Consider the following 25,954-nt stretch of genomic DNA (forward strand, 5'->3'; position numbering starts at 1 on the left):
ATGAAATAAAACTTATTTTAAAAATTGAAAAATATCCTTGGTAACTGATAATTTAGTTTATTTAATTTCGTGGCTTTTTAAAAAAAAACTTTTTTAAGCTTACATGCAGTCAACTCATTTGTTTTGAAATCACGAATAGACCTAGATCTAGATAGATTCCATTCATGATTCATTTTAAACAAAAACAGTGACATTAATATTTAGATCTAAAATTAAAAGAAATGGCAACACTCAATGTTTGTCGTAGAAATTGAGGGAAAATTGATAGATTTCAAATTCCCATATCAAGTCTAGATGATTCTGTTGATTCTCTTGCAATTGAAATTAGTAAACAGATTGACTCATGAGATTCTAACTCGGATTTTGGTAATAAATTATTATAAATTATAATAAATATATAGATCTAGACTAGTCAGTCACTAGATTATTCTAGGTAATAATCAGATAGTTAAAATACTTTAAATTTTAAATGAATCTGGTAGATCTATCATCTTCTAAGTCAGGGGTTCTCAACCTGTGGGTTGTGACCCCTTTGGGCAAGTTTGGGGGTCAATTGACGATTTGCCAGGGGTCGCCTAAGACCATCGAAAATATGGATTGTTATTGTCTACTCTTCTATTGCTGTGTGTGTGTAAGGGGGAGGGGTCGCGGCAAAGTGAGGAATTGTAAAAAAGGGTCGCCGAGCTTAAAAGGTTGAGAACCGCTGTTCTAAGTTCTAGTATTCTAGACTAACTCTTGACGTCTTGAGTCTCTTGATCTTGAGCTAGGCCTAGTACTAGTACTCCGAGTAATACTCAGTAGTACTACTATTAGTAGCACTCTAGTAATAGTAACTAGATTCTAGATCTAATCTAAATAAACCAAGTAGTAAGTAGATCTATTAGTAGTACTACTTACTAGTACCGTGAGTGAGTAGTAGTACTACTACTAGCCTCATAATCATATTAAATATTACTAGTCTCAAGTCTGGTCTAGTTGTAGAAATGTAATCTAAATGATTCTAGATCTAGTAGAAAAATCTAGAGTAGAGACTAGACAGGATACTCCAAGATCTAGGTCTAGATGATAATATGATGGCGGACCCTATTCCCAACCAGTTGTGAATAGGCTTCAACCCTATTCCCGACCGGATGGATGGGTCAAATAAGGTCAAAACCATATTCACACTCAACAGGGTCAAATTAGGTCAAAACCTTATTCCCAGTCGACTGTGTTTAGGTCAAATCCTATTCAGTTAAATGTTGTTTTTTTTTTTAAGTGATTGATTTTAAAGAAGATAATAGAAAATAGCTATAAAATTGGTTTGATATTGATAAATCTTTACAATTTATTAAACTATTATTTTTTCCCTAATGTAATTAAAGGAACAATGTATACTTTATAGGTTATTTTATTATAGAATTGTTAGGTCATATTTTTGTTAAATCTTTGAGCTGAATATTTGTAATAGCTATAAAATAAATAAAATATATTAATTCACTGATTTTGTTTTCATTTCATTCCTGGTCACATCATCTCCAATTAAATATATTTTTTGACTTGGCTTTGACTTTAAGCACTCAATTCGACATATTTTTTTATAGGCCTTTATACTGCTTCTTGATATTTTTGACATTTGTTTTCAATGTTTTCTCTCCCATCTTCATTATAAAGTTTAGTGCACTGAGGATGGCTATAATAAAAAAGAGGAGCTATCAAAACAAGGCAGAGAAAAAAATATAATTTATGTTGATTCTATTCAATGTAGGGAATATCAAACTTTATTGTTCTCACTAAGGTGAAATAGGGGAGGCAGGTGGGTAGGATATACCTACTGTGACGATCACACTTGCGGGGGATTATATTATCAAACTTGACAATTCAATGAAATGAAGAAAGAAACATCTCTCTGTATTTTCTTCAAACTTCTTTAATAACTTCTTCAACTTTCACATCAAATTAACTTCTTAATTCAATAACAACTTGACACTTCATAAATAAAACTTAAAGATACATAAAACTTCACTTAGTATAACTTCAACTTCAATTACTAAAACTTTACTTAATGGACCTGCTAATATCACAAAACTTATTACTAATCAAGGACTGAGCGAGGACCATCGCTCTACAAGAACTACTACTATGCGAGGACCCCGTCTAACTGACTTTCCCCTAATTTATACTTTCTTTGATCGTACGTTCCAGAATCATGGAACCTTCTCAGATAATTATTTTAGTAACTTTGACCTTCTAGAAGCTGACGTGTGCTATTTTTTCCCTTAACCTCTTTCTTTGTTTGGATATCTAAAATTAACTTGTTTACGCTGGACACTTGCACTGGTTTGAACTTGCTTCTAGAAACTGGTCGAAATAGGTCACAGACTCGACTCGTGACACCTACACAGGATGTTATAATCTAAGGCCAAGTTGTGGCGGAAGTAGTGGATATCTTTGAGAGATAGTACCACAATAAGAATCAATGGATCATGCTCTATACCTTTGATCATTATCCAACCAATCTTAGCACCATTTCAATAAATAAATATTTCTCTCATTTGATGTCAGTAATATACTTGTATGATTTCTAGGTTTGAAATATTATAAAATAGAAAACATACACATTACTTTGTTAATTTACATTTTTCTAAGTCATTTCTGTTTTTTTTTATATCAATAAATTATAATGCTTAAAAGTTTCTCTTACAGCCCCTCCACCCACCAAAAAAAAAAGACATGTTCAGTTATAGTAACCATCCTACAAGCAAAATGGGTTGATATCATCATCTGTGGTTAAGCCTAATAATAGTATCACTCTGTAATAATGTAGAGAATTTAAGACACTTAGAAAGTGCATACCTTTAATTCTCCTACATGAATAGCACAACACAATCAACAAAAACTTTTTTGTTTTTTGTGGTCATATGTATGACATAATTTATTAAAGCAAGTAATAGAAGAAATTTTATGTTCGACTATCACTGCTAGAAATATATCACATATAATACATAACCTTTTCAGTCACCATATAAGTAGACATGTAAACAAACAATGTAATATGCATCAAAATAAATTCATAAATAAAACTGGTAAAATAATAGAAAAAATATGATAAGTAATCTACAAAATTAAAATGCCTGTACAAAATTACATTTAATTGTTACAGTTAAAAATATATTACACATATACTCAACTAAACAATATCAAAGTCAATATTTAATATATAAACTTATGTAAGCAATTTAATATGTGTTTGATAAAAAAAATGCATTATAACAAATATATGCATGACTAAATGCATGACGTGTAGGACGTAATCATCTTCTTTTTTGAAGTAACGTCTGTATTATATAAGATAAGAAGATAAGATATGGTGAGTAAATAGCACATTATTGAATGATAGTGTTACTGATACAATAGTACATTTATATATTAAAGGTAGAATTATGTTACACTTTTAATGCTCAAGATAGGTCTTATGAAGTGAAAGTTAAATTAACAAATAGACTTATGTCAAATGTTAATATGTATTAAAACATTTCAAACATTTTAATTGCAAAATTTACAAATAAATGAATCTACAGAAATATTACTTGATAAACAGAACTCATGAAACCACCTATCACACACCATACAACCAATCCAGTTCATCAACTTTCCATCTATACAATTCTCTTTTGAAACCTCTTCCATTCCACATTCATCACCATTACATTTGTTTTCTAAACATTCAACATGGTTATCAACAAAAACATTCACATCATTTGCACTGGAACATTTTACATTACCTACCACTTCTTTTTCAGTACTGCTAACAGTTTTTTACTAACCGAGCTGTAAGGGAAACCTAGCCTTTTTTTCTTTGTGAAGTGTTGTTTATTATTAGGTCTTCCTGTAGTTTTTACTTTTTTCAACATTACATTACTAAATGTATCAGTTGTAACTTTAGATGAGTCAACAATATCACTACCAGACAGATTGTTTTCACTATTATGAACCACAAAGGGTTGAGCACGATTAATTGGAACAAACTCTTCACCAACACACTCACCATTCAAACTAATATTTGTTTCAGCCAAGGCCTGAGAAGTTGAGGCAATTGGAACAAACTCTGCATCAACACACCCACCATTCAAACTAATATTTGTTTCAGCCAAGGCCTCAGACACATTAGTAATAACAAATTCCTTATTGGCCCTGATATGATAAATAAATGTCTTTAACTGTTCAAGCTTTACTAAAAAAATGTTGTTCCCCCATATTCTAATACAGACAGTTTAGTTCATTTGTCAGATCCTTAACAATTTTAAATCGCCCTTCTGCTGTCTTTGCACTGATGGTTGGATAAATTTATAAATTACATTAGTTGAGATAGATGATATGTCATCAAATTCTTCATCCCTAAATGATTTATTTTGGAAATGGCACCCAGCAGGAAGAAAAACCATTTCTAAAGAAAGTTTATGTCTCAAAGAAAGAATATGTCTGCAAGGCAATAAAAATTTAGTGAAGAAAATACAAGTGCAAGAATCCATGCTATCATGGTATCATTAGAATTACTAGTATTAGAAATAGAAAAAAAATGATGTGTCAGCATCATTTTGAACTATGTTATAGTTACATCTTTTAAAAGAAATCGGATGGCCCACTAACTCTGCTCCAAATGGTGTTAATATATTCTTGTACAAAGTAAGAAAATGTGTGTCTAGTAGTGTTGAATATTGTTTAGTTATTTTGTGAATGTGGTGTTGTGCTGATTTTATTTAAGATAGATCTGAATCAAACAAAAGTAGCTTAGTTACACATGCTGAGAGAGTTGTGTGGCTATCTAGGTGCTTTTTTATCCTTGAATGATAGGATTCTACATGATTTGTAGTTGTGATATGCAGAGATGCAACATCTGTATTTCTACATGCTGCCCACATGTCAGAAATTGACCACCAATTATTTTGAAAGTAGCTTTCAACACTGGGGCATGCTGAAATGATGTCAACTTTTAACAACTCAAATGCTTCTTCACTCAATGTATAAGATTGTTCTTTAAATAGATCAAAAATTTTATTTGATAATTCCTTTGAGACATTTGTGTTTAAATACTTTTTTACTGCTGTCATTGTGTGAAATGATGGAAGCCAAAACGAGGAAAGCGCAAACAGGGACGTCCTCGTATTACCTGGCGACACACCTTCATGGAGGACCTCAGAACAGTGGACACCAGATGGGAAGAGGCTTCAGACATTGCCAGTGACAGATCATTATGGAGACAGCTTGCCGCCCAATGCGCCGAACGGCGCGGGAGGACCTAAGTCTAAGTCTAAGTTGTGTGAAATGAACATGGGCGAAATAAAGATTGAGGAAAACATTGTTTGATAGCACCTATTTCACTAAAATCTTTATCTACAAAAAAAATTTGAGGCTCCACACACACATCATGTAATACACTCAAACATTCAGACAAAATTTCAACACTCTCATTCCTTACAAAAGCATGCAACACAGGTACACCATTACCATTGGCATCAATACACATAACATTCAACAATGGAAATAAATACTCATTGACTTTATAAGTGCAATCTATTATCAATATGGTTTTGTTGGCTTTAAGTGAATCTATCATTTCCTTGGTCATGTATGCCAAATACAAAAATTCATTTTCTGGTGTCACACCATATTTCACCATTCTACCACCAACCTTTATACTGTTTAGAATTTTCTCTACTCCTTCACTGTCAGTGCAGGGGTCTTTCTGTTTTCTCCTGTAGTTTTCCACATCCTTCGCAAGAACACATTTATTCTGTTTATGCAAGATGATTTGTCTCAATTCTGACTGTGATATTTTGGTGCCAACCATCAGATCCACAGTTTCATCAGGCTTTATTCTCCTATTTTCAGGATACACAAGTGCAGACTGAAAATAATAAATTGTATACATATATAGCTATTGGAAATCGATATTGACAGTTGAAAATTCATGAGAGATAATTGTTAGGAGTAAATATGCTTTTTAATAACTTACCAAATGATCTGTGGGGTGATTTTCATGTGACAATATTGCCTTTGTAATGACAAACTGGTAGCCAGTAACATCTGAATGCCTTATCACTGCACGTATCACTGCACCACAATCATGTTTCCATGACCTACAAAAAAAATATAATGACAATATTATACATATTATATTTATTTTTTTCATCACTCTACTCTATTATTATTTTAATTTGAGAGATGGGAGGAGAAAGGGGGGAGGGGAACTGGCTACTGTATCATTAGTATAAACTATTGCATTGTAAATAAAAGTAAATTACCCCTTTCAGACTTTGGAATCTAATAAGGCAGATGTTGTAAAGGGCATCTATTTCTATGGCCAATGGTTAACTAGGGTGGACAGCACTTCACTCAACACTTGGCCACTATACCCCAACTACACATCTTCTGTAATACCATAGTATTTTTTCCATTGTTATGAAATATTGAAATAAATACCTTTGATTCGGCCGGATGCCTTTACTCGATGTTGGTTTTGTGGCTCTGCCTTGTTTGCATACTAATTTTAGCCACTCATACTGTATGGATTCTTTTGCTGGATGTCCATTGATAAGCTAAAAAAATAATAAAATTTAGCACTTATAAATTGTGTGTAGGGAAAATTCATTCTCTTTTTTAAAGTGCAATTAAATTTAACAGCTGTAAACGAAAAAATATATAACATTCTAAACTTAACTTCTTTGTGTATAAAAAAATTAATAAAACTTTCTTTTTAATAAATGAAGAAAGTTTAAAATAAATCTCTCTATATTTATTTCCAACTAGGACTACGTTATTTTCATTCAAAATTACAAGCTACTTTACATGTAATTATTATTTTATCTATAAAATATATATCTTATAATAATACAGACATTACTTTAAAAAAAGAAACATTCTACACTAGTAACACTAACCAGCACAAAATAAAATAAATGAAAAGAAATAAAAAGCTAAGCTTAAATGAAATAAATAAGAATCTAACGATCTATTATAGTATAGTATTACAGTCAATATTGAATATAGTATTATATAATCATTGTAAAATCAACAACATACCTTTTTAGAACCACTAGTAACGAACAAAACATGCTGTTCCTCTTCATGTTTCTTGATAAATTCCTTGAATTCAGTAAAATTTGTGAATGATTTTCCTTCCATGTTTTTTTTAAATAAATGATAGTGAAAGTGGCCAGAGGATAATTGATTATTATATAAAATGCCATGGTCACGTTTAAGCTGGCATTTTATATAGCAACACTTCCGGTCAACAGGGGGGATTGGCAGGAAGTCTATACTGGGGATAGACCGGAAGTCAACTGACTGTAAATAGGGTTTTGACCTTATTTGACCCATCCATCTGGTTGGAAATAGGGTTGAAGCCTATTCGCAACTGGTTGGGGATAGGCACTTCGTAATATGATAGTAGATTAATTTTTAAATTGCAATTTTCATTAGATTTATTAGACATTTTATAATTGAGCAGTGTGGTAGCTGAGTTTTAATGTGCTTGGCTTCTGAACCAAGAGGTCTTGTGTTTAAATCTCAGTAAAGGCTGGAATTTGATCTTACTTCTGAACTGGATTTTTAGGACGCCTCTGAGTCCACCCAACCCTAATCATATGGGTAGGCCTACTTGTCATTAGTTGGGGAAGTAAATGTGGTTGGTGGTTGTGCTGGCCACCTGACACCCTTGTCAACTGTTGGCCACAGAATTAGATGATACTTACATCATCTGCTCTATAGATCACAAGGTCTGAAAAGGAGAACAACAAACTTTTTTTTTACTTTATTGATTGGGATTTTTTTATATTGTTTCTAAAATTTAGCAGATTTTATTATTTTAAGCTGTGAGTAATAATACTAATACGAGACTTTAAATTAATACAATCTTATATTAGATAATTCCTCTTGAGTAAATTAAACCTTCATAACAATCATTAGCTACTTTGTGATGTCTGGAGTTGAAACAACCATTATAGGATTTAAATCTTATATTTATTCCATACATTACTTTCCTTAAGTATGTATGCACCCATTGGATACTGTTTTACAAATCAATATTTGATGAATTTCTCTCCTGAACACATGCTTTCGTGCCATTGAGAGGACTGTTTGGTCATGGGCTCTGAACTGTCCTATCAATGGACCAGGTTTGAGCCCTGCCAGCTGCCATCCCCCACTATCCTGCAGGAGATTTGGGCTAGGATGTAGTAATCTTCAATTCTGAAAGAACAATCCACACATATATATAACGAAAGAGCATCACCATAGTTTAATGATTTTTTTTTTTGGTGCATTTATAATAATTTAACATGATCTTCAAGAAACTTTCTCTGTTCACAGTGTCAAAGGTTTTAGTTAAGTCCACATATATTGAAATAAAGGTTACTATAAAAGATTTACATTTACACAAGAGCAGACTTTATTATTTGAAACACATCAGGCAAAAAATTCACAGCCTTGACTATAGCAGCTATACCAAAAAGATAAAGCTATGTTGATCTGTTGATTGGATCTCTGGGTACTTTAATAATATCTTATGGTATAATTATGTTAAAAAATTAACAGGATCCACTTAAAACAAACAAACAATAAATCAAGGAATAACATTACACACAGTAAGATCTTGAGGAAAGTTTATGAAGTGGGAACTGGTTATCATCTTCATTGCATTGTTGTAGTATATTTTACATTAATTTATTGCTTACATTAATTTATAACTATTATTCAGGTTTTTAATCTAATCAACATTTTATATTTTAATGTAAACTGTTCAAATGTTTTTCTTTGTATTTACTGGCAAAAATTTGTATGCATAGGTTACCACACTCTCTATATACATGAAATTTTAAAAATAAATTATCAACCTACTCCTTTAAAAAAAAAGTGTCATCACCAAAGAATAATTTTAATGGAAAATATCTTTTTCTTTTTTTCAGGAGTGCAATGCCCAGAAATAGACCATCATTTAGACTAATTCTCTTGCACATTGAGATTGCCTCTGCTGAATTACTTCTGTTCAGTCTGGAGGACTTTTCTGAATCTCAAGTAAGTCCTTTACTGATTGACACTATGGGTTCTGTCATTATCAACAAGAAACTCTTAAGAATTTATCTGAGGTGTTCTCATTTTCCCAATTAAAATATACAGATGAAAAACCTGCCTTTGTGCATTATGCATATATATATATACATTATTATTTGAGCAAAGAGCAGATGGCCTCCTGACTTGTCATATTCTGCTAGAAAATTTGTCTTTTTATGGCATTTAACGTTTAACAGTACACAATACATCATGGCCTCCTTCAGTCACAAAGCAACTATGCATCATCTCATTGAAATAAGATGAATGCCTGGGCATCAGCTGTGGTCAGAATGATATTGCTTTCTCCATGCAGCTGATGTATCCAAAGGAGTGGCAAGTGCTGATACAGTTTGGTATCAGTGGTGTTGCAGGCTCTGCAAATTGCCTAAGTGTTGCAGTCTCCTGATTTTTTCTCAGGGTCAACTCTCGAAACCTTTCCCATGATTCGGTATAGCTGCAAGGCAGCAGAGGTTTCAATTCAGAAGTTTCCTTCTCCTAGGTGGGTACAAAGAATTGATATTACTCTAGTATCAGCATCTTGGTTTGTCATCTGAAGTTGGCTTTGTACTTAATGTAGCTGTGTGATAGCAATGCTAGAGCCAGAAGTGAACTTGTGCTTTGAATGAAAAAAAAAAGAGACAGCCTCTTATTTTCTAGCCTTCTTTTACACTCTGAGAGAGAAAAGCTTTTACACTGCAAGTATCCCTGCTGCTATATGGTAGTAATGGTGACCATCTTTCAGACTATTCAAACTTTTTATTCTGACCAAATGCAGAAATAAAGCAAATTTAACTTCTTTCTGTTCCAGCTCTGGCTTATCTTCTAATGTCATTAGTTCTTAAAGTGAACCAATTCCTATCTAAATATTTTTTCATGATACATTTTTTTTTCTACTATATATATTAAAAAATGTTAAGAAAATATTTAAACCTTTTTTGCTTAGGAAATTTGGAGGAAAGAGATTCGTGAAAATTTCCAAAAAATGAAAGCTGAAGGTTCCAACTTACCGCAGCTAGAAGAAGAGCTTATAAAAAGAAGAAAAGAAGAATTAAGGTATTTTGTATGGAGAAGATTTGTTTTTTTTTTCTTTCTCATGAAATTAAGATCATTTATTTATGCAACTGAATTTTTTTTTTTTCATTTGACTTTTAAGTACTTTGTTTTATTTTTAAGTAAGACATAATAGACTTGACAATTATATTTTTAATTATCTCATGCCGTGACTTGTATCTATATAGACTTTGACTAAACATATAGTAAATTTGGATATTTCCATTATTTGTTGCTATGAAGTGTTAACTGTTATGTTTCAATATAAAATTATTTTGTTTAGACATGCACAGGATGTCAGAGAGCATTATGAAAGCAAGTTGGAGCATGCTAACAATTTGTATATGGAATTAACAGCTTGTATGCTGCAACTGGAAAAGAGAGAACGGGAGCTCATCAAGTAAGGACATGTTCTTTGGTGTTAATGTTAGTCATGCTTTACAATGTTTTAGGGGTGCTTTTCTCAACCTGTGGGCCATATCACAAAAGGACCCGCTGACAAGGACTTGACTTATTCCTGTGCACTCCCAGTGTAGCATAGGGCCACAATCACCACCAAACTCTCCACTAAACTCGGTTCTGAGCACCTTCCTTCGCCTGTCATTCAAGTACCCTCAGCTTCACTGATGACTGACCTCTTCCAGGTTTGCGTGGGTCTGCCCACTTTCCTCTTTCCTTGCGGATTCCAATCAAGTTTGTACCTTGCAACATTGGTAGCTGGTTTTCGCAGCTCCACTTTGGCTTTTTGATGTCTTAGGCTATGGGCTTTAGTCTAATTCTCTCCCACCAATTGCTGACAAGGAGCAGTCACATATCTGGTCCCTTTTTTTTTTTTTAAACTTTCTTATGGCAGTATTAATAAAATTAATTTATATTGTACAATTAAATTTTACTAAGATTATATATCAGTTATATTTATTTATATTATATTTATGTTAATTTTTGTTGTAAAAGTTCTTTTTCAATGGATACACATTTAGATACAAGTAAAATAACTTTAATGTTGCGTATACTACCACTTTGGAAAGCCTTACTATTTTACTATTGATATAGATGTTTTGTATGAACCACAGCATAAGCACAGTATATTCTATTATAGATGTATCTAAATAAGTGTTTCCCAAATATTGGAATATAAATATTGCACATTGGAAAAAAAAATTTAGCTGAATATTTATCTTATTTTTAAGGTAGAATATTCCTTACATGTAAAATATATAATTTGTAAAACACTTTCTGTTTTGTATTAGAATTTATGCTAAGATTAACTGTTATTATAATTAACCCATTAGCTCCTTCTGCAATCTGAAACGTTTTCTCCTGTCATTGTTGTCGTAAACTGTTGTAGAAAGTTTCTAAAATCCCCTTTTCAATATAGGCCTACTTGCTTTAAACTTTTTTAAATAGAAGATTTCTCCTCGTCTCGATGCAAGCATGACAATAAATCATTGTGAAGATTATCGATTCTATTTTTAGTAAAATCTGGAAGATTTTTATTTTGTTTAAATAATTTTTCAAATGAAATGGCCCATAAACCCCAGTGTATAAGCCCCCACCTGAGAAAATGAGTTCTTCTTCATCGTTCTCATTGTTATGTTGTAGTGTTCATATGACTAGAGATGAACTGCACAGTGGTTTCCATATAATTTTCTTTCTATTGGGGTGATTTGGGGTCAATGTCTTATACGGGCCTCTTGGTAGAGAGAGCAGTTTTGGAGGACATGGTCGGCATTTTGTGGGAAGCATGGTCGAGGGGCTAAGTGCGCTTGAACTTGGCTTGTCTCGGCTACCTAGAAGGGGGCTCGAGGTTCGACACCCGACTCGGGCAGAGTTGCGTTTACTGAGCGCCTAAAGGCAGCACGGAAAACCAACTTTTAGATACCCCCTCCCCCCACCAGTCCACAAATGAGATTGGACCAGAGCGCTCTGAGCATGCTATAAGCATGAAAGTAGCGATGTATAAAAGCGAGTGTGTCAGCCTTCTCATTTCCTGCTAGTTGTATGTGAGCTGGTATCCATTGAATAAGTTTTTTTTGCTGTTGTTGTTGAGCTTTGTAGGTGCTGTTCTGAGGTTTTTAATATAAGGGGAATCAGAGTTTTGCAAGCTTTGGAGGGTTGTTTTCGTGTCTGTTAGAAAGACAATCTGACTGTGAGGAGAACTTGGATGATTTGCTAGCATGGTAGCAGCTAGTGCTAGTGCTTCCCTTTCTGCTCTGTGACTGTCAGAGAGCTTTCCAGTTGCAATGGATTTTTCTAGTTTTCCTCCATCTGGCCTTTCGATAAGTATTCCAGCTCCTCCATTTGTGGTGGCTTTATGGGATGAGCCATCTGTGTAAACTCTAATCCACTGATTGCTAGGGTAATTGGTATGTAGAAAACAGTTCACTATTTCCTTGAGCTCTGTTGGTCTGTAATCAGATTTTCTTTTTATGTTTTCAATATGGTCCCTTATAGTAGGAAGAGGGCCTTCGTCCCAGGGTGGAGATTCATTATAGTGTATCGAGGATTCCAGAGTAATTTTTTCAAGTTGGTGTTTCTTTTTTAGGCTTAGAGATTCCTGTATGAAATTGGTTCTTTTGAGACGTTTTTTTTTTGCCAGTTTTGTGGATTTTTGTTCTGAGTGGGTGCTTCTTCAAGGTTTCCAAATTAGTGAATTGGGAAAGGATTTTTATTTCTCTTCTTTCATTTAGAGAGATCAGGGCAGCGGTTTCCTCCATAGCTCTTATGGGTGTTGTTTTGATTGCTCCTGTCATTATCCTTTGACCAATATTTTGAACCTTGTCTATTTTTCTTAGGTTGGTTTGGGCTGCTGAGCCCCATGCTGTGGCACCATATTCTAGTACAGGTCTTACATAACTGGTATAGGTCTTTTTCAGGATGTTGTGATTAGCTCCCCAATCTGTGCCAGCTAATTTTTTCAAGAGGGATAGTCTCTGGATGCCTTTACTCTGTGTTTTATCTTTTTGGTTTTTCCAGGTTAGTCTTGGGTCATAGGTGACTCCAAGATAAGTAGGGCTGTCATTTTTTTCTAAAGCTTCCTTATCTAATGTTAATTTTATTGTTTATTGTTTTGTTGACAGTGAGAATATGGTATATGTGGTCTTTTTTGTGTTGATGGACATGCCCCAGTCTTTGGACCAATTATTGAGTTTATCAAGAGCATCTTGTAATCGAAATTTCGATGTTCCTACATATTCTTCTGTGCTAATTATGGCAAGGTCTTCTGCATACATGCTGCTTTTAACTTTTCTTGGTAGGTTTTGATTTAGATCGTTTATGAATATTAGGAAAAGTGTTGGGGATAGGACTCCTCCTTGGGGGACGCCATTTTTTATACCCACTGTGTGGCTTCTTTGTCCTTGCATGCAAACTAAGGCTTTTCTATTATTTAGATATTCCTTTATCCAGTTGTACATTCTGTGGGATATGTGATGCTGGATTAGCTTGAGCAAGAGACCTTGTTCTCAGACTTTGTCAAATGCTTTTTCTAAGTCAACCCACACAATTGTTGTTGGTTTCTTTTCTTGAAAGCCGTCTTCTATTTCTTGTGTGATGAAGGCAATTTGATCTTCTGTAGATCTGCCTTTTCTAAAGCCAGCCTGGGCTTCAGTGAGTAGGTTATTTGACTCAAGGATCCATGTCAGCCTTCTATTTATCACTCTTTCCATCAGTTTGCAAGTACAGCTAGTGAGGCTGATGGGACGGTAGCTATCCAGTTTATTTCTTGGTTTGCTTTGCTTTAGTATAGGGATTATTATGGCTTTTTTCAGATGTTTGGAATTCTGCCAGATTTCCAGCTAGCATTGAATATTTGTAGCAGTTCTCTTTTGGCTTGAGGACCCAAGTAAAGAAGCATGTCATTTGATATTTTGTCCGAGCCCGGGGCTTGTTTTGGTTTGAGGACTTTTAGGGATTCATCTAGTTCCTTCATTTTAAGATTAGTGGTCATTCCCAAGGAGTAAGCTGGATTGTTTTCTTTAATTTTATCTTGTATTTCTGAGCTTACATCTTTATTTCTACTTTCATTAATTTGTATTTGTCCTACGCTTTGGAAAAACTTAATGAATTCATTTGCTGCTTCTTGGCCTTTCAGGGGTTTGTTGTCCTTTTCTATTACTATAGGAGTTGTTCTGTTTTCTTCCTGGTTGAGACATTTGGCTATACACCAGAGTTTGTGACCATCTCTATATACGTTTAGTTGTTCTCTTTTTTCATGCCAACTTTTCCTCAAGGCAGAAAGGTAATTTTTCCTGAAAACTGCGTTAGCTGCTTTTAGATTTATGTTATTTTCTATACAAGGGTTATTTTCTACTGTTTCTGGCTTCAATAGTGTCATTGTGGAGTTGTTGAAGGTGATCAGACCAGTTGGGGATATAATCTTTTCTTGCTCCTCTAGGAATTGATTCCTTAGCTGCTAGGAGGATTGCTTTGGAGAAAGCTGAGAATGACTTATTAACCTGATTTGATTTGCAGTTTATTGAAGTTGTGTATAGGTCTGTGAGCTTTGAGAATAGGTGCCAGTTGGCTTTTTTGTAGTTGCATCTTGGGATGGTGGAGTTTTCTGATATTTTGAAGGAGGTATCGATACTGATCAATATGGGTCTGTGGTCACTGGTGGCTAGCTGGTCTGCAACTTCGCTGGTGCACTTTTTGGATAAGTTGTCAGTTGCAAAGGCTAGATCTGGAGTGGTTGATGTTAGCCAGGCTCTTGAGAAAAAGGTTGGTTTATCCTCAGGTTTATTAAGCAAGATAAGTCTGTTCTCTGCTTGCCATTTAAGCTCTGAGAGTGACAAATCATATCTCCTAAGATTAGACAGTCTTCTTGGTCAGGTATTTGTATCTGGTCAATCTCGATTTCCTTGTCTGGTGGGAAGTAGCAGTTAAATAGATAAATATTTCCATCTGGGAGAATTAGCTTAGTTCCCATTATTTCTGATTCTGAGGAGTTGGGCATAGTTATGTCTGTGGTAGGAATATCATTTTTAATGAGGGTGGGGATTCCTCCTTTGGGTCTGATTTCTCTATCTTGTCTGATGCAGGTGTAGCCTCTAATGGAGAAAAGAAGATTACTGTTCAAATGAGTTTCTTGGATGCAAGCTACATCAATTTCTTTCTCATGCAGAAATATTTTTAGAGCTTCTTTTTTCTTTTGGATGCCCTCTGCGTTCCATTGTAAGATTTTTAGACTTTTGGTCTTGGAGTGTTGGCCAGTAGTATTTACTTTCTTGTCCCTGCTCCTGGCTCCACAGGCAGAGATAGAAGAACCACCAGCTCGCTTGTGTGGGCTCCTTTGAGGGGGAGAGCCCGGCCCCCTACCTGCGAGGCGGGATTCCACAGTCAGGACGCCACATCTATTAGAATCGTTACTGAACTCCAACATAGATGAAGTTGCGTGTCAATGTGTTATGCGCCAGGAGGCCCATTGACTCCGACTTCAGCCTGCTTTTCTTTCTGGGTGTGCTCCCATAGCCTTTGATCATCCAAGATCATCTGCAAGGTAGCAGGTGTTTATTTTCGGAGTTTTCTCTCCTAGATGAACTGCTATCCCTAGCTAATGGGTTTCATCTACCCGGGTTTAGAGTTAGAGCGCCCTATACTCGCTTTTTGCAATCATTTCCCTGGATTTCTCAGATGTTTTTAGTAAATATTCTAACCACTGGAATACTTCACCTCATCCTCCATGACTGCAAACCAGTTGGTCCTCAGCTGTTTATTTGCTATTCACAGCTAACCCTTATATCTAAGGGTCTTTCCCGTATCCGCCACCTGGGGACGCGCTTGGTAGAAGGTGGTAGCTCCCCCAAGAGAAAATGAGTATTTTTGAAGCTTTTTTATATTCTAAAGGTATTAAAAGTATATACTTTTTTAAACTAGACATATTGTTCTATTTTTTTAAAGTTGTTTGTTTATTTAGTATTAGATATTAAGTTTGATTACTTTTTCAAAATATTTATTTTTTAGGATTTTTTAAATTCAGGGTTATCCCTCTTTGCTTAGGGCCTTGAAAGTTGTTTTTTTTCTAACTGGAAATAGAAGTTATTGGGTTAAAATGTGAAAAAAAAATTACTACATGATTTTGGGTCCTTGAAGTGCATATCTTATTTAAATCAGGCCCAGTATTGGTAAGTTCAATGCTAAAAATGAATTTTGAACCCAAGATTGATTTGAAGTTATATAAAATAATTTTGGATCATTTTCACCTCTTCATTCATTTTTTTTTTTTGAGACTATCTCTTGTTACTTATGCATGATGTTGATATTTTCTGTATGATTATTTTGTATCATGGCGAACATTCAATTTTAATCATGAAATTTTTTTTTTATCAGACGAGAACAACAACTGACTTTGAATAATAAATATAGAAAGAGTATCGTTCGACCAATCATAAAAGCTCAAGAAAAGTTAGATCGACTTGGTAAAAAACGTACACATAGGTCAGGGTCTGAAGTCACGATGTAAGTAAATTTTCTTGTTGTGTGAGTGTATCTTTATATCCACAATCTATAGCTCACACTCCACTATCATACTGCAAGGGATCCTTGGCCATGTAGACATAAAGCATAAAGAGAAATGAAAAGATAGAATTTAGGTATAGAATGAAATAAAGAGACAGACTTATAGGCAAAAAGGGAAATGACAAGGCACAGTCTTTTGAGGGAAATGACAAGGTAGACCTAATGTCAAAGTAAGGGTCATTAATTGAGGAACTGGAAAGACTTGTAATCTATAACACTGTTAAGTAAATATTAACTAGCAATCATAAAGAATATCTTCACCAAATGGTATTAAGATGCACAGGCTGAGTTATGTACAGATAAATGACCTGCCATTAGACCTATATGAAAATGGTATTTAGAAAAAGAAAAAAAGAAATTAATTTTAGAATATATATGTGGTTTTTAAAAGATGAATAACAAGAGATGGAGATGAGATAATAAAAATAAAGACAACATTAAGAAACATCAGGAGTGTTGTAACAAAAACTCATCCACTTCTGTCACCAGGCACTCGCCAATCTCAAAACACTCACCTGTAAGTAAACACTTACCAGCATCAAAACAGAACTCTTCATCCTATCAAGACAATAACATTAATGATGTCTGCTTTGGCTGTGATGGTGGCTGCAGTGATGCTACTTGTAGCAGAAACGCTCATCCCAGGTCATTGCAGATGTGGAGAGCACATGTGACCTATCCCCTCTGTCCAGCCCAAAACAGAACTATGAGTGAAAAATCCTCTCTGGATATTGACCTCTCATCCCGACCTGAAACTGGGTCAGGTTCATGTTCTTGTTCACCGGTTACCTCCCCTGCTGACATACTGGAGGATCAATCAAATCCGGTGCGAGAAAAAGGCTCGTATGAAAATTTAAATTACCCAATCAATAGCTCAGCCACTGAAAGTTGTCATTTAACATCTGGTCAACTTGAGGAATCTCTCCAAGACAGTCCTACTACCAACTCTAACAACACACAGTCTGTGCAACAATACAACTGTCAATAATCAACTTTTGGCTGTCAACTCTGGCCTTAAACGTGTACATAGCAGTCAGGATATAAGGGGACAGAAGAACAGAAGCCCCTCCAGAAGGATTCTTGAATCTGATTTGATGGAGGGAAGGAGTTATGAAAACATTAGAGGATACAATACGCTAGGAAATTTAGAGACCAACTGTTCCCAAAGTGGAATAGAAAAAAGAAATGAGTCACCAGAGAAGACCAATGCTCCGAAGAAGTTTAGAAATACAAAGGTTAGTATAGTAAAATATTGTATCAATGTTAAATGACCATTTTTGTTGTGTAGTTATGTAGGTCTTATCTACACTGATCTTAGTAAAATCCTGACTTACCTGTTACTTTGATCCACACTGTGTCAGTGGTAGTCTTCCAAAGTTGTAGTTTGATCATGACTCAAGTATTTATTCCACACAGTGTCAGCGGTAATAATCCCCATCTTGATAATAAAAGACATAACCATATAAATTTCATTGAACCGAAGGTTAAACACCAGTCCACTAATCAGGACTGAAGTGCCAAAGTGTTCTTGTATCACATAGAATAATCATTTAATTGGTTCCAGGTCACTTCATCCCCTGGTCACTTCATCCCATGGTCATTTTATCCGCTAGTCATTTCATTCTCTAATCCATCAAATTATAATTGTAAAAAGTATGAAATTAACAATATTTCATATATTTATTTTTATTATTACACATTATAATATAATAATTATAATAAGTATAATAATAATAAATATAATAATTACACATTAATAAACAAGAATAAAGTATAATGTCAATATAAAAATTGTTTTTGCTTGTTAATTGAAATCAATAAGATAGGCTATTGATAGTAGGTACAGAAGAAGATCTTTTGATTCCTATTGCTGTACATTGTTCCTAATTTCTCGGCCAGTGTTGCATATGTCTTGAAGTCAGCGTTTATTAGAATAAATAAAATGTTATATATTAGGGTTTGAAATGACACGCACATATTTAAGAAAAAAAGTTTGACAATGAAAGATAAAGTGAAAGATGGCAGTCAGGTGATACTTTATCTGCTGTATGGTCATAAGTATTCTAACTATTCTCATCTCTCAAAAGATTTACACTACTTCCACCACACCTTGGCCTTTGATGATAAAATTATGAGAGCAGAGTGGCATGATCATAATTATTCAAATTGTACTTCTATTTCTAAAAAGATTTTCCCCACTTCCACCACGCCTTGGCCTTTTGTCATTACATCACGCAATATGCACAGGATAATATTGACATCCCTACAACAAACAGAAACTATATTATAACTAAATACAAACCCTGCATTACAATATATAGGGGGAACACTATAAACACTATAATAACATGTTCAAAACATTAAAAAAAATATTCTAAATAAGAATATTTATATATTATATGAAATGAGTGCTTAAAGGCAAACCCTTAACAAAACAATTATACAATGACTAAAAACATTTTTAATTGGGAATGTTCTGACCAAAAGTAAGAGGGATGAAATAACCAGTCACCGTGTAATTGGACCAGCCAGTTATTAGCACCAAAATGATCATTTCCTGGTGCGGTCAGATTAAACAGACTCAAGTCTGTAAGGTTATACAGCCTCATATGAATTTTTATCTTCAGCCTATATATATGGTTTATTAGTGGGATACTTATAAAATCACAGATGATAGATTTTTATGTTTGTATCATTTTTCTTATTTCATCTGGTTTGTAAAAAACAACAACACTTGAAATAAAAAAAAACTGAAGGTGAAAATGCTCCTCATGAGTTATGAAAATATGAAATCAAGATTAATTTGTTAAATATTAAATCCATTGCCATGTCTTTTCAATTGTAGCAGGGATATCAAGGCGAATTATTGCAAATGTATGTAGGCTTTGCTGCTCCCACCCAGAAATGAAACATTCTATATTTTCTTGCCAAATTTTTTAGTGTTCAATGTACAGTGGATATGAAATAATAATAATAATCTTTGTTGTAAATCTGTAAAGACACTTGTCTTACAATTTGTGCATTACTTCAAACAAAACATTATAACTATAGAAAACCAAAATGTACATTCACACCAGACTCACTCATAATTTACCTGTGAAAAGTTTATATCAGATAGTCTCTGTAAAGTAAGATTTCATTCACATAATACTTTGTTCTAGTTATCATCATTCATTATTTTTATAAGCTCTAGCTTGGGATTGCACTAGACAAATTGTTAACAATCTGGGCCAACTTAGGAAATGTTTTGACCACTTTCTGAGCCAGGAAATTATTTGATGAAATATTTTTAAAATCTTTCACATAATTTAGATAAATTATAAGTCTTGGGTTAGTTTTGTTTTATATATTATATATTTTCTTCAGAAATTTAGCATATTACCTCCTAGTTCAAACATTCTGCAGGATGACAGGTTTGAACCCAGGGCCATTGTAATGACAACCAAAGCACAGACCACACTGCTAAGAAGCCATACTTACTTAGTAGCCAGTTCTTCCATCCATCCATCCCAGTGGCGCTACAGCCCATGGAGGGCTCTGGCCTGCTTTAACACATCCTTCCATTCAGATCTCTCCTGGGCCTTTCGTCTCCACGCCCTAACCACAAGCTGCTTCAGATCTGCTTCCACGTCATCTATCCATCGTATTCAGGGTCTGCCTTTGGGTCGCCTGCCTTTTGGTTTCTGCCTGTATACGATTTTCGCCCCTCTGTTATCTGACATTCTTTCAAGGTGACATGCCCAACGTAGTCTGTTCTTTTTTATTTCGTTCACTATTGGTGGGTCTTCATACAATTGATATAACTCATGGTTAGTGCGTGTCCTCCACCCTGTTCCATCCTGTATGGCACCATAGATTTTCCTAAGAATTTTTCTTTCCCAAGTGTTAAGTAAATTTTCAGATGTCTTTGTCAGTGTCCAGGTCTCACTTCCATACATTGCTGCTGGTCTTATTATGGTTTTGTATATTATTTTCTTGGTTTTCCTTGAAATCGTTTTGCTCTTAAGTAAATGGTGGGTGCTATAAAATGCCCTGTTGCCTGCTGCTATTCTTTCCTTTATTTCTGTTAGTAGGTCATTTTTTAAATCCATGTCTCTTATCTATGAGTATATGATCTATTTGATCCTGGGTGTTGCCATCAGGTGAGATCCAGGTTACCTTGTGAATATTCTTATGTTGGAATTTTGTGTTGCTGATAGACATTCCTTTTCCTGATGCAAAATCCACTAATCTTATGCCATTATTGTTGGTCTCTTCATGTAAGCTTTCTTTGCCAATTATTGGTCTGAATGCTGGTTCCTTTCCAATTTTTGCATTGAAATCTCCTAGGACTATTTTGATGTCATGCTTCGGTGCTTCATCATAAATTCTTTCCAGTCCATCATAGAAGGCTTCTTTTGTGTTATCATCTGCATCTTCAGTAGGGGCATGAACATTGATAAATGATATGTTGAAGAATTTTCCTTTCAAACGTAGTGAGCAGAGTCTATCACTTACAGGTTTAAATCCAATGACATTACCTACCATTTCCTTTTTAACAGCAAAACCTGTACCTAAGTTGTTAGTGCTTCCACCACTATAAAATATAGTATACTCCTTGGTTCTGAGGATGTTTGAGTCTTTCCACCTGATTTCCTGTAGGGCTACAAGGGGTATCCTATATTTCTTTAACACTTCAGTAAGTTGGGCTAGCGCACCTGCTCTATAAAGGCTTAGCACGTTCCATGTCGCAAAACAAAAATCATGTCCTTTTCCAGGCCTAGGTCATTTTCCGTTGAGATCTGTCCGGGTTTTCTTGTGTGTATTAGCTTTCGTAACAGTATTTTTTATATGACAGAGTTGTTAGCCCTGTGCATAACCATCTGGGGGGCTGCCCCTTTCAGCTCTCTGGATAGCTGCCTTTATTTTCAGGTAAGGTGCCCTAGCCTTTGTGGATCCCTCCACTTCCTGCAAGGCAGCAGGTTTGATTTTGGTCCACCCCGGGTATTTTATTTCCCCGGTACCCACCATATCCGGAGGGCATTCCCCTATCCGCCACCTGGGGAGGCGCTCGATTGGAGATCAAAATCTCCACACAAGAGTCAGTTCTTCTCTTTAGATAAAATCTGTGAAGAAAACTGATGAGATTTTAGGTTTAAAGACAAATTTAGATTAGGTTTAAAGACAAATGTTAAAAAAATAAGTTAATCCACAGTAATTATAACTTCAAACTAAATGACAACTGTATGTTTTAATCACACCATTTTGAACTCTCCCCACAGCACTCTGAAGATTCATGCTCAGAAGAAGTAGGAGACATTAGTGAGGATGATGAATCAAGTAGCCACCCTCCCTGTCGTCAGTCTCTCTCAACTCTCAGTTCTGAAGGTGTGTTGTCTGAGGAGGACATGACTAGCAATCGCTCTGGTCATCAAGATGGCAGTGGTGATAATGGCTTGTTGTCTACGGGTAGTGCAGAAAATTTACAAGCAGAGTTGACAAAGTTTACAAATATACCTGATGGGTTGTCCGACAGGGAGAAGACTCAGGAAGATGAAGAATAAAGTCAACTCCCATGACAGAATATTTGAAGTAAGTAGAAACTATTAGTCTTGTTTGTTTTGGATGTACCTTTAGATTTGAAGATTATTTTTCAAACCTCCTGCAGGATGATGGGGTATGGCACCGGGCAAAGTTTGAACCAGGGATTATTGGAATAACAGTCCAGGGCGCATACCACATGACCAGGCAGCCCTGCTTTCCACTCCAACCAGTTGTTGATAAATAAATTTGAAAAACTAAATAAAATAGAAAGAGGCATTATCTCTGAACATCAAGAGGCTACACTAAAATGGCCTGGAACATATACTGCATATTTTTCCTCAAGTAAAAGCACATGTTAAAATGTGAAAGGTTGGGGTATACTAACTTGTGCCATCTCTACTTCTCTTTCATGAAAACTTTCCTTAAAGAGATGTACAGCTATGTCTGTTGTAGCGTACTGCTCAAAAGAAAATAGAAGAAATGTGGGGAAAAAGAAGGAAAACATTCATGCAGCTAATTAGAGAGTTTAAAAGCAAACACTGCCTCAGGTTATAGAAAAGAAAATTAAGAGGGCTAAAGTATAGATGGGGGGGGGGCATGGTGGCAGAGTGAGTGTTTGGCTTCTAAACAGAAGACAGTTGGTCATTGTGCTGGCCACTTAACACACTTGTTAACCATCTGTCATAGAAACAAGTCGACCTTTATATCATCTGCCCCAGCATGGTTCAAAGTGTGGGTGACTGCCAAGGGCCTTGTGGTTTTAGGGGCCTCACACCTCCAAGGTTTATCTATTGCATGAAAGATGCGCATCTAGTAGAACAAAATCATTTGAAAAAATAGCGCTGTTAACACACATAATGTAGGCTCAAGGTGCTGTGATAACATGGCTTAAAGAAAAAAGTTAAAATGACAAACCAATTTTTTAAAAGGTTTGAGCAGACAAGTCAAAATTTTCTTTTTGAGTGTAATGAAGCATGTTGCTTGTCTAAGGTCAATGCTTGCATGCACTGAAAAAAAAACCCCTCAACTTTTGAGGAAGAAACTTGGCAAAACTAGAAGTGTTTAGCCCAAAGCAAGGCTCTTAGAGGGTCACATGGAGTGATCAGTTCACTAAGTTACAAGGGCATATCTTTGTTCTAAATGCAAAAATGACAAAGTATGGCCACCCTGTAGTTGATCTTGTACTCACAGAAAGCCAATCAAGTGTATGCTAGAGTGTACAGAATCTCATGTTGTTTTGTTTCTGAATTCACTGCAGCTTATCAGTTTTACATGCTGGCATTGCATTTTATTAGTTAAGCCAGAAAAGTACGAATGCCAAAGCAAGCTTTATTGATGACACACTTGTCAAATATGGTAGAATCTTGCCTAATATGTGCAGCTGCAGACAGAGATGCTTACAGAACTGAATTATGTGTGGGTCAAAAGATACAGTTGATTCAAGAAAACTCTGAGATTGCGAACTACATGTTATGCAGATTCAACAGTGGATATTTAATCACATCTGTCTCTTCTGCCAGTCAATTCAAGTGTAGTTTTTTTTTTCATTATCTGCCCCATCAGCAGCAGGGGGGGGGGGGGAGGTCTATAATGTATGAGCTGCTGTCTCTGTAAACTTGGAAAAATTTAAGTAATTCTGCAGTCAAATAGCTGTATATAAAAAGTATGAATAATTTCAAATATTTTTTATTATTCACTATTAGCTTTAAGTAACTCTAATTCTGCTTCACTTACTAACTATATTTTTTTTTCATTTTAGAAATGTGATACAGAAACTAGTTCAAGTTCTGATGAATGCTCTGACATGACTGTCTCATCAACTATACACAAAACCAGATCTCTAGAAACTAGTACACACTGGTAGTAGTTTTTCTCTTAGTTCTATTTCCTCCAGACAGAAGTCATCAGTTCTATCACTTACATTTAGTGTGTTCAGTGAACTGTGCTAGATAAACATCATTCGGACATCTATACAAATGGTTAGACAACCATTTACAATGTTTTGTTTGGACATCCATCAAGTTGGATAGACTACCATTTACGCTGTTTTGCCATTTGTTTAAATCAAGCAGTCATGGATTCAAAATTTCACTATAACAAAAACATCTTAAAACACAAAGACAGCATCTTTGAATTGCATTACTTGGAGGATGTAACCAATGTTTTCACTGCTCTTGGTCTGAGACCACCATCAATTGCACATAAAAGGATTCATTTATCATTGTGCACCATCTTTAGAAATGAGGACCTTCATGGAATGCATTCAGTTTAAATCTGAATTGAAGTCATGTAACAATCTCAATTTTAAAAAAACTCAACAATTGACATGTCACCACTACAGCAAGTCAGGAGAAACAGAATTTCTGTGAAAATGTCTTAATTTTATATCTTTACACTTAAATAAATAAATAAATTATTGCTTTAATATAGTGCTACTTTCATGCCTATAGCATGCTTATAATGCTATGGTCCAATCTCATTCATGGACCAGTGAGGGGGTATCTGTGAGAAGGTTTTCCGTGCTGCCTTTAGGCGCTCAGTAAACACAACTATGCCTGAGTTAAGTGTCGAACCTCGAGACCCCTTTATAGGTAGCCATGATAATGATTATATAAAAAAATAATGACTGTAGATGATCATACTTACTTTAATTTACACCTTTGACTTCAATTATTGAAATTTTATAATTATCTCCCTTGATTTAATAAAATTCCCAATTTATATTTTACTGAGTTATCTTCCTTTAAAGGAAATAAAATATATATAGTCCATATATAAACAACTTATTCATACCCATTGACTAGAACATATACATATATATACATGCATAAACAAATCAAAATGAATAATCATTATTTACAACAGTTTATCTCACTGTAACTCTTGACAACATGTCAGCTACAATATTAATTTCTCCCCTAATAGCCTCCAATTGAAAATTATATTCTTGTAAAATTAGAAACCACCTGTATAATCTACCATTTTTAATACTTTTTTCTTGCATAAACTTAAGAGGCCTGTGATCAGATAACAATATGAATTTGTTTCCCAGTAAATAGCTTTCCAACTGAGTTACAACCCAAACAACAGCTAAAGCCTCCTTCTCTATGACACTGTATCTCTTCTCAGTATCAGATAATTTCCTACTTACATAAATTATTGGGTGTAATTTATCATACTGTTGCATCAAACAACCTCCTATAGCACTACCAGAAGCATCAGTAGTGACATAGAATATTTTAGAAACATCCGGTAATCTCAATATCAAATTTGTAGAAAAAATATGCTTAACTTTCTCTATAGCTTCTACACACTTTCTATTACAAGTCACTTTTCTAGGCTGTCCTTTCTTTAATAACTGGTTTAATGGATCAACTATCTCTGCTAAATTTGGTATGTATTTTCTATAATAGTTTATCATCCCTAGTATTGATTTAATCTGTTTTTGTGTTGTTGGTATTTCTATTTCTAATATCTTCTTTACATTATCTTCAATGGGACTGATAGTATTATTTTTAACTCTATGTCCTAAAAATGTGATTTCTTCTAAGCCTATCTCTACCTTTTCTGCTTGAACTGTTAGACCATTTTGTTTAATTAACTCAAAAATCTCCCTAATTCCTTTTAAATGTTCTTTCCAATCCTCATGAAAAATGCATATATCATCTAAGTAACAGATTACATTTTTTCTATGACCTATAACCGACATCATCATCCTATTAAAGGTAGCTGGAGCATTTATAAGCCCAAAGCTCATAAAGTTCCATTGGAATAT

The 25,954-nt window shown here is 34.7% G+C and overlaps 1 protein-coding gene and 1 pseudogene across 1 annotated transcript; one reads left to right on the top strand and one right to left on the bottom strand.

Annotated features, from left to right (window-relative positions):
- The first annotated feature begins 140 nt into the window (after window positions 1–140).
- Window positions 141–24,730, top strand: LOC129924144 (uncharacterized; annotated as a pseudogene).
- LOC129924129 (uncharacterized) lies at window positions 4,771–7,755 on the bottom strand. The gene is made up of 4 exons (XM_056017957.1): window positions 7,063–7,755; window positions 6,463–6,578; window positions 5,996–6,119; window positions 4,771–5,887 (listed from the first exon to the last, which is right to left on the bottom strand). Exons 1-4 carry the CDS (start codon window positions 7,357–7,359, stop codon window positions 5,291–5,293), a joined length of 1,134 nt encoding a protein of 377 aa, XP_055873932.1. The 5' UTR covers window positions 7,360–7,755; the 3' UTR covers window positions 4,771–5,290.
- Window positions 24,731–25,954: the final 1,224 nt, after the last annotated feature.

The sequence above is a fragment of the Biomphalaria glabrata genome, unplaced genomic scaffold, assembly GCF_947242115.1.
Source record: "Biomphalaria glabrata unplaced genomic scaffold, xgBioGlab47.1 scaffold_20, whole genome shotgun sequence".
Taxonomy (NCBI): domain Eukaryota; kingdom Metazoa; phylum Mollusca; class Gastropoda; family Planorbidae; genus Biomphalaria; species Biomphalaria glabrata.

Coding starts and splice junctions, on each gene's coding strand:
- LOC129924129 (XM_056017957.1), bottom strand. CDS start 7,359: ATGGGTCAAATAAGGTCAAAACCCTATTTACAGTCAGTTGACTTCCGG. Junction 6,120..6,462: donor GGCATCCGGCCGAATCAAAG/GTATTTATTTCA, acceptor TTTTTTTTGTAG/GTCATGGAAACATGATTGTG. Junction 5,888..5,995: donor ATCACCCCACAGATCATTTG/GTAAGTTATTAA, acceptor TATTATTTTCAG/TCTGCACTTGTGTATCCTGA.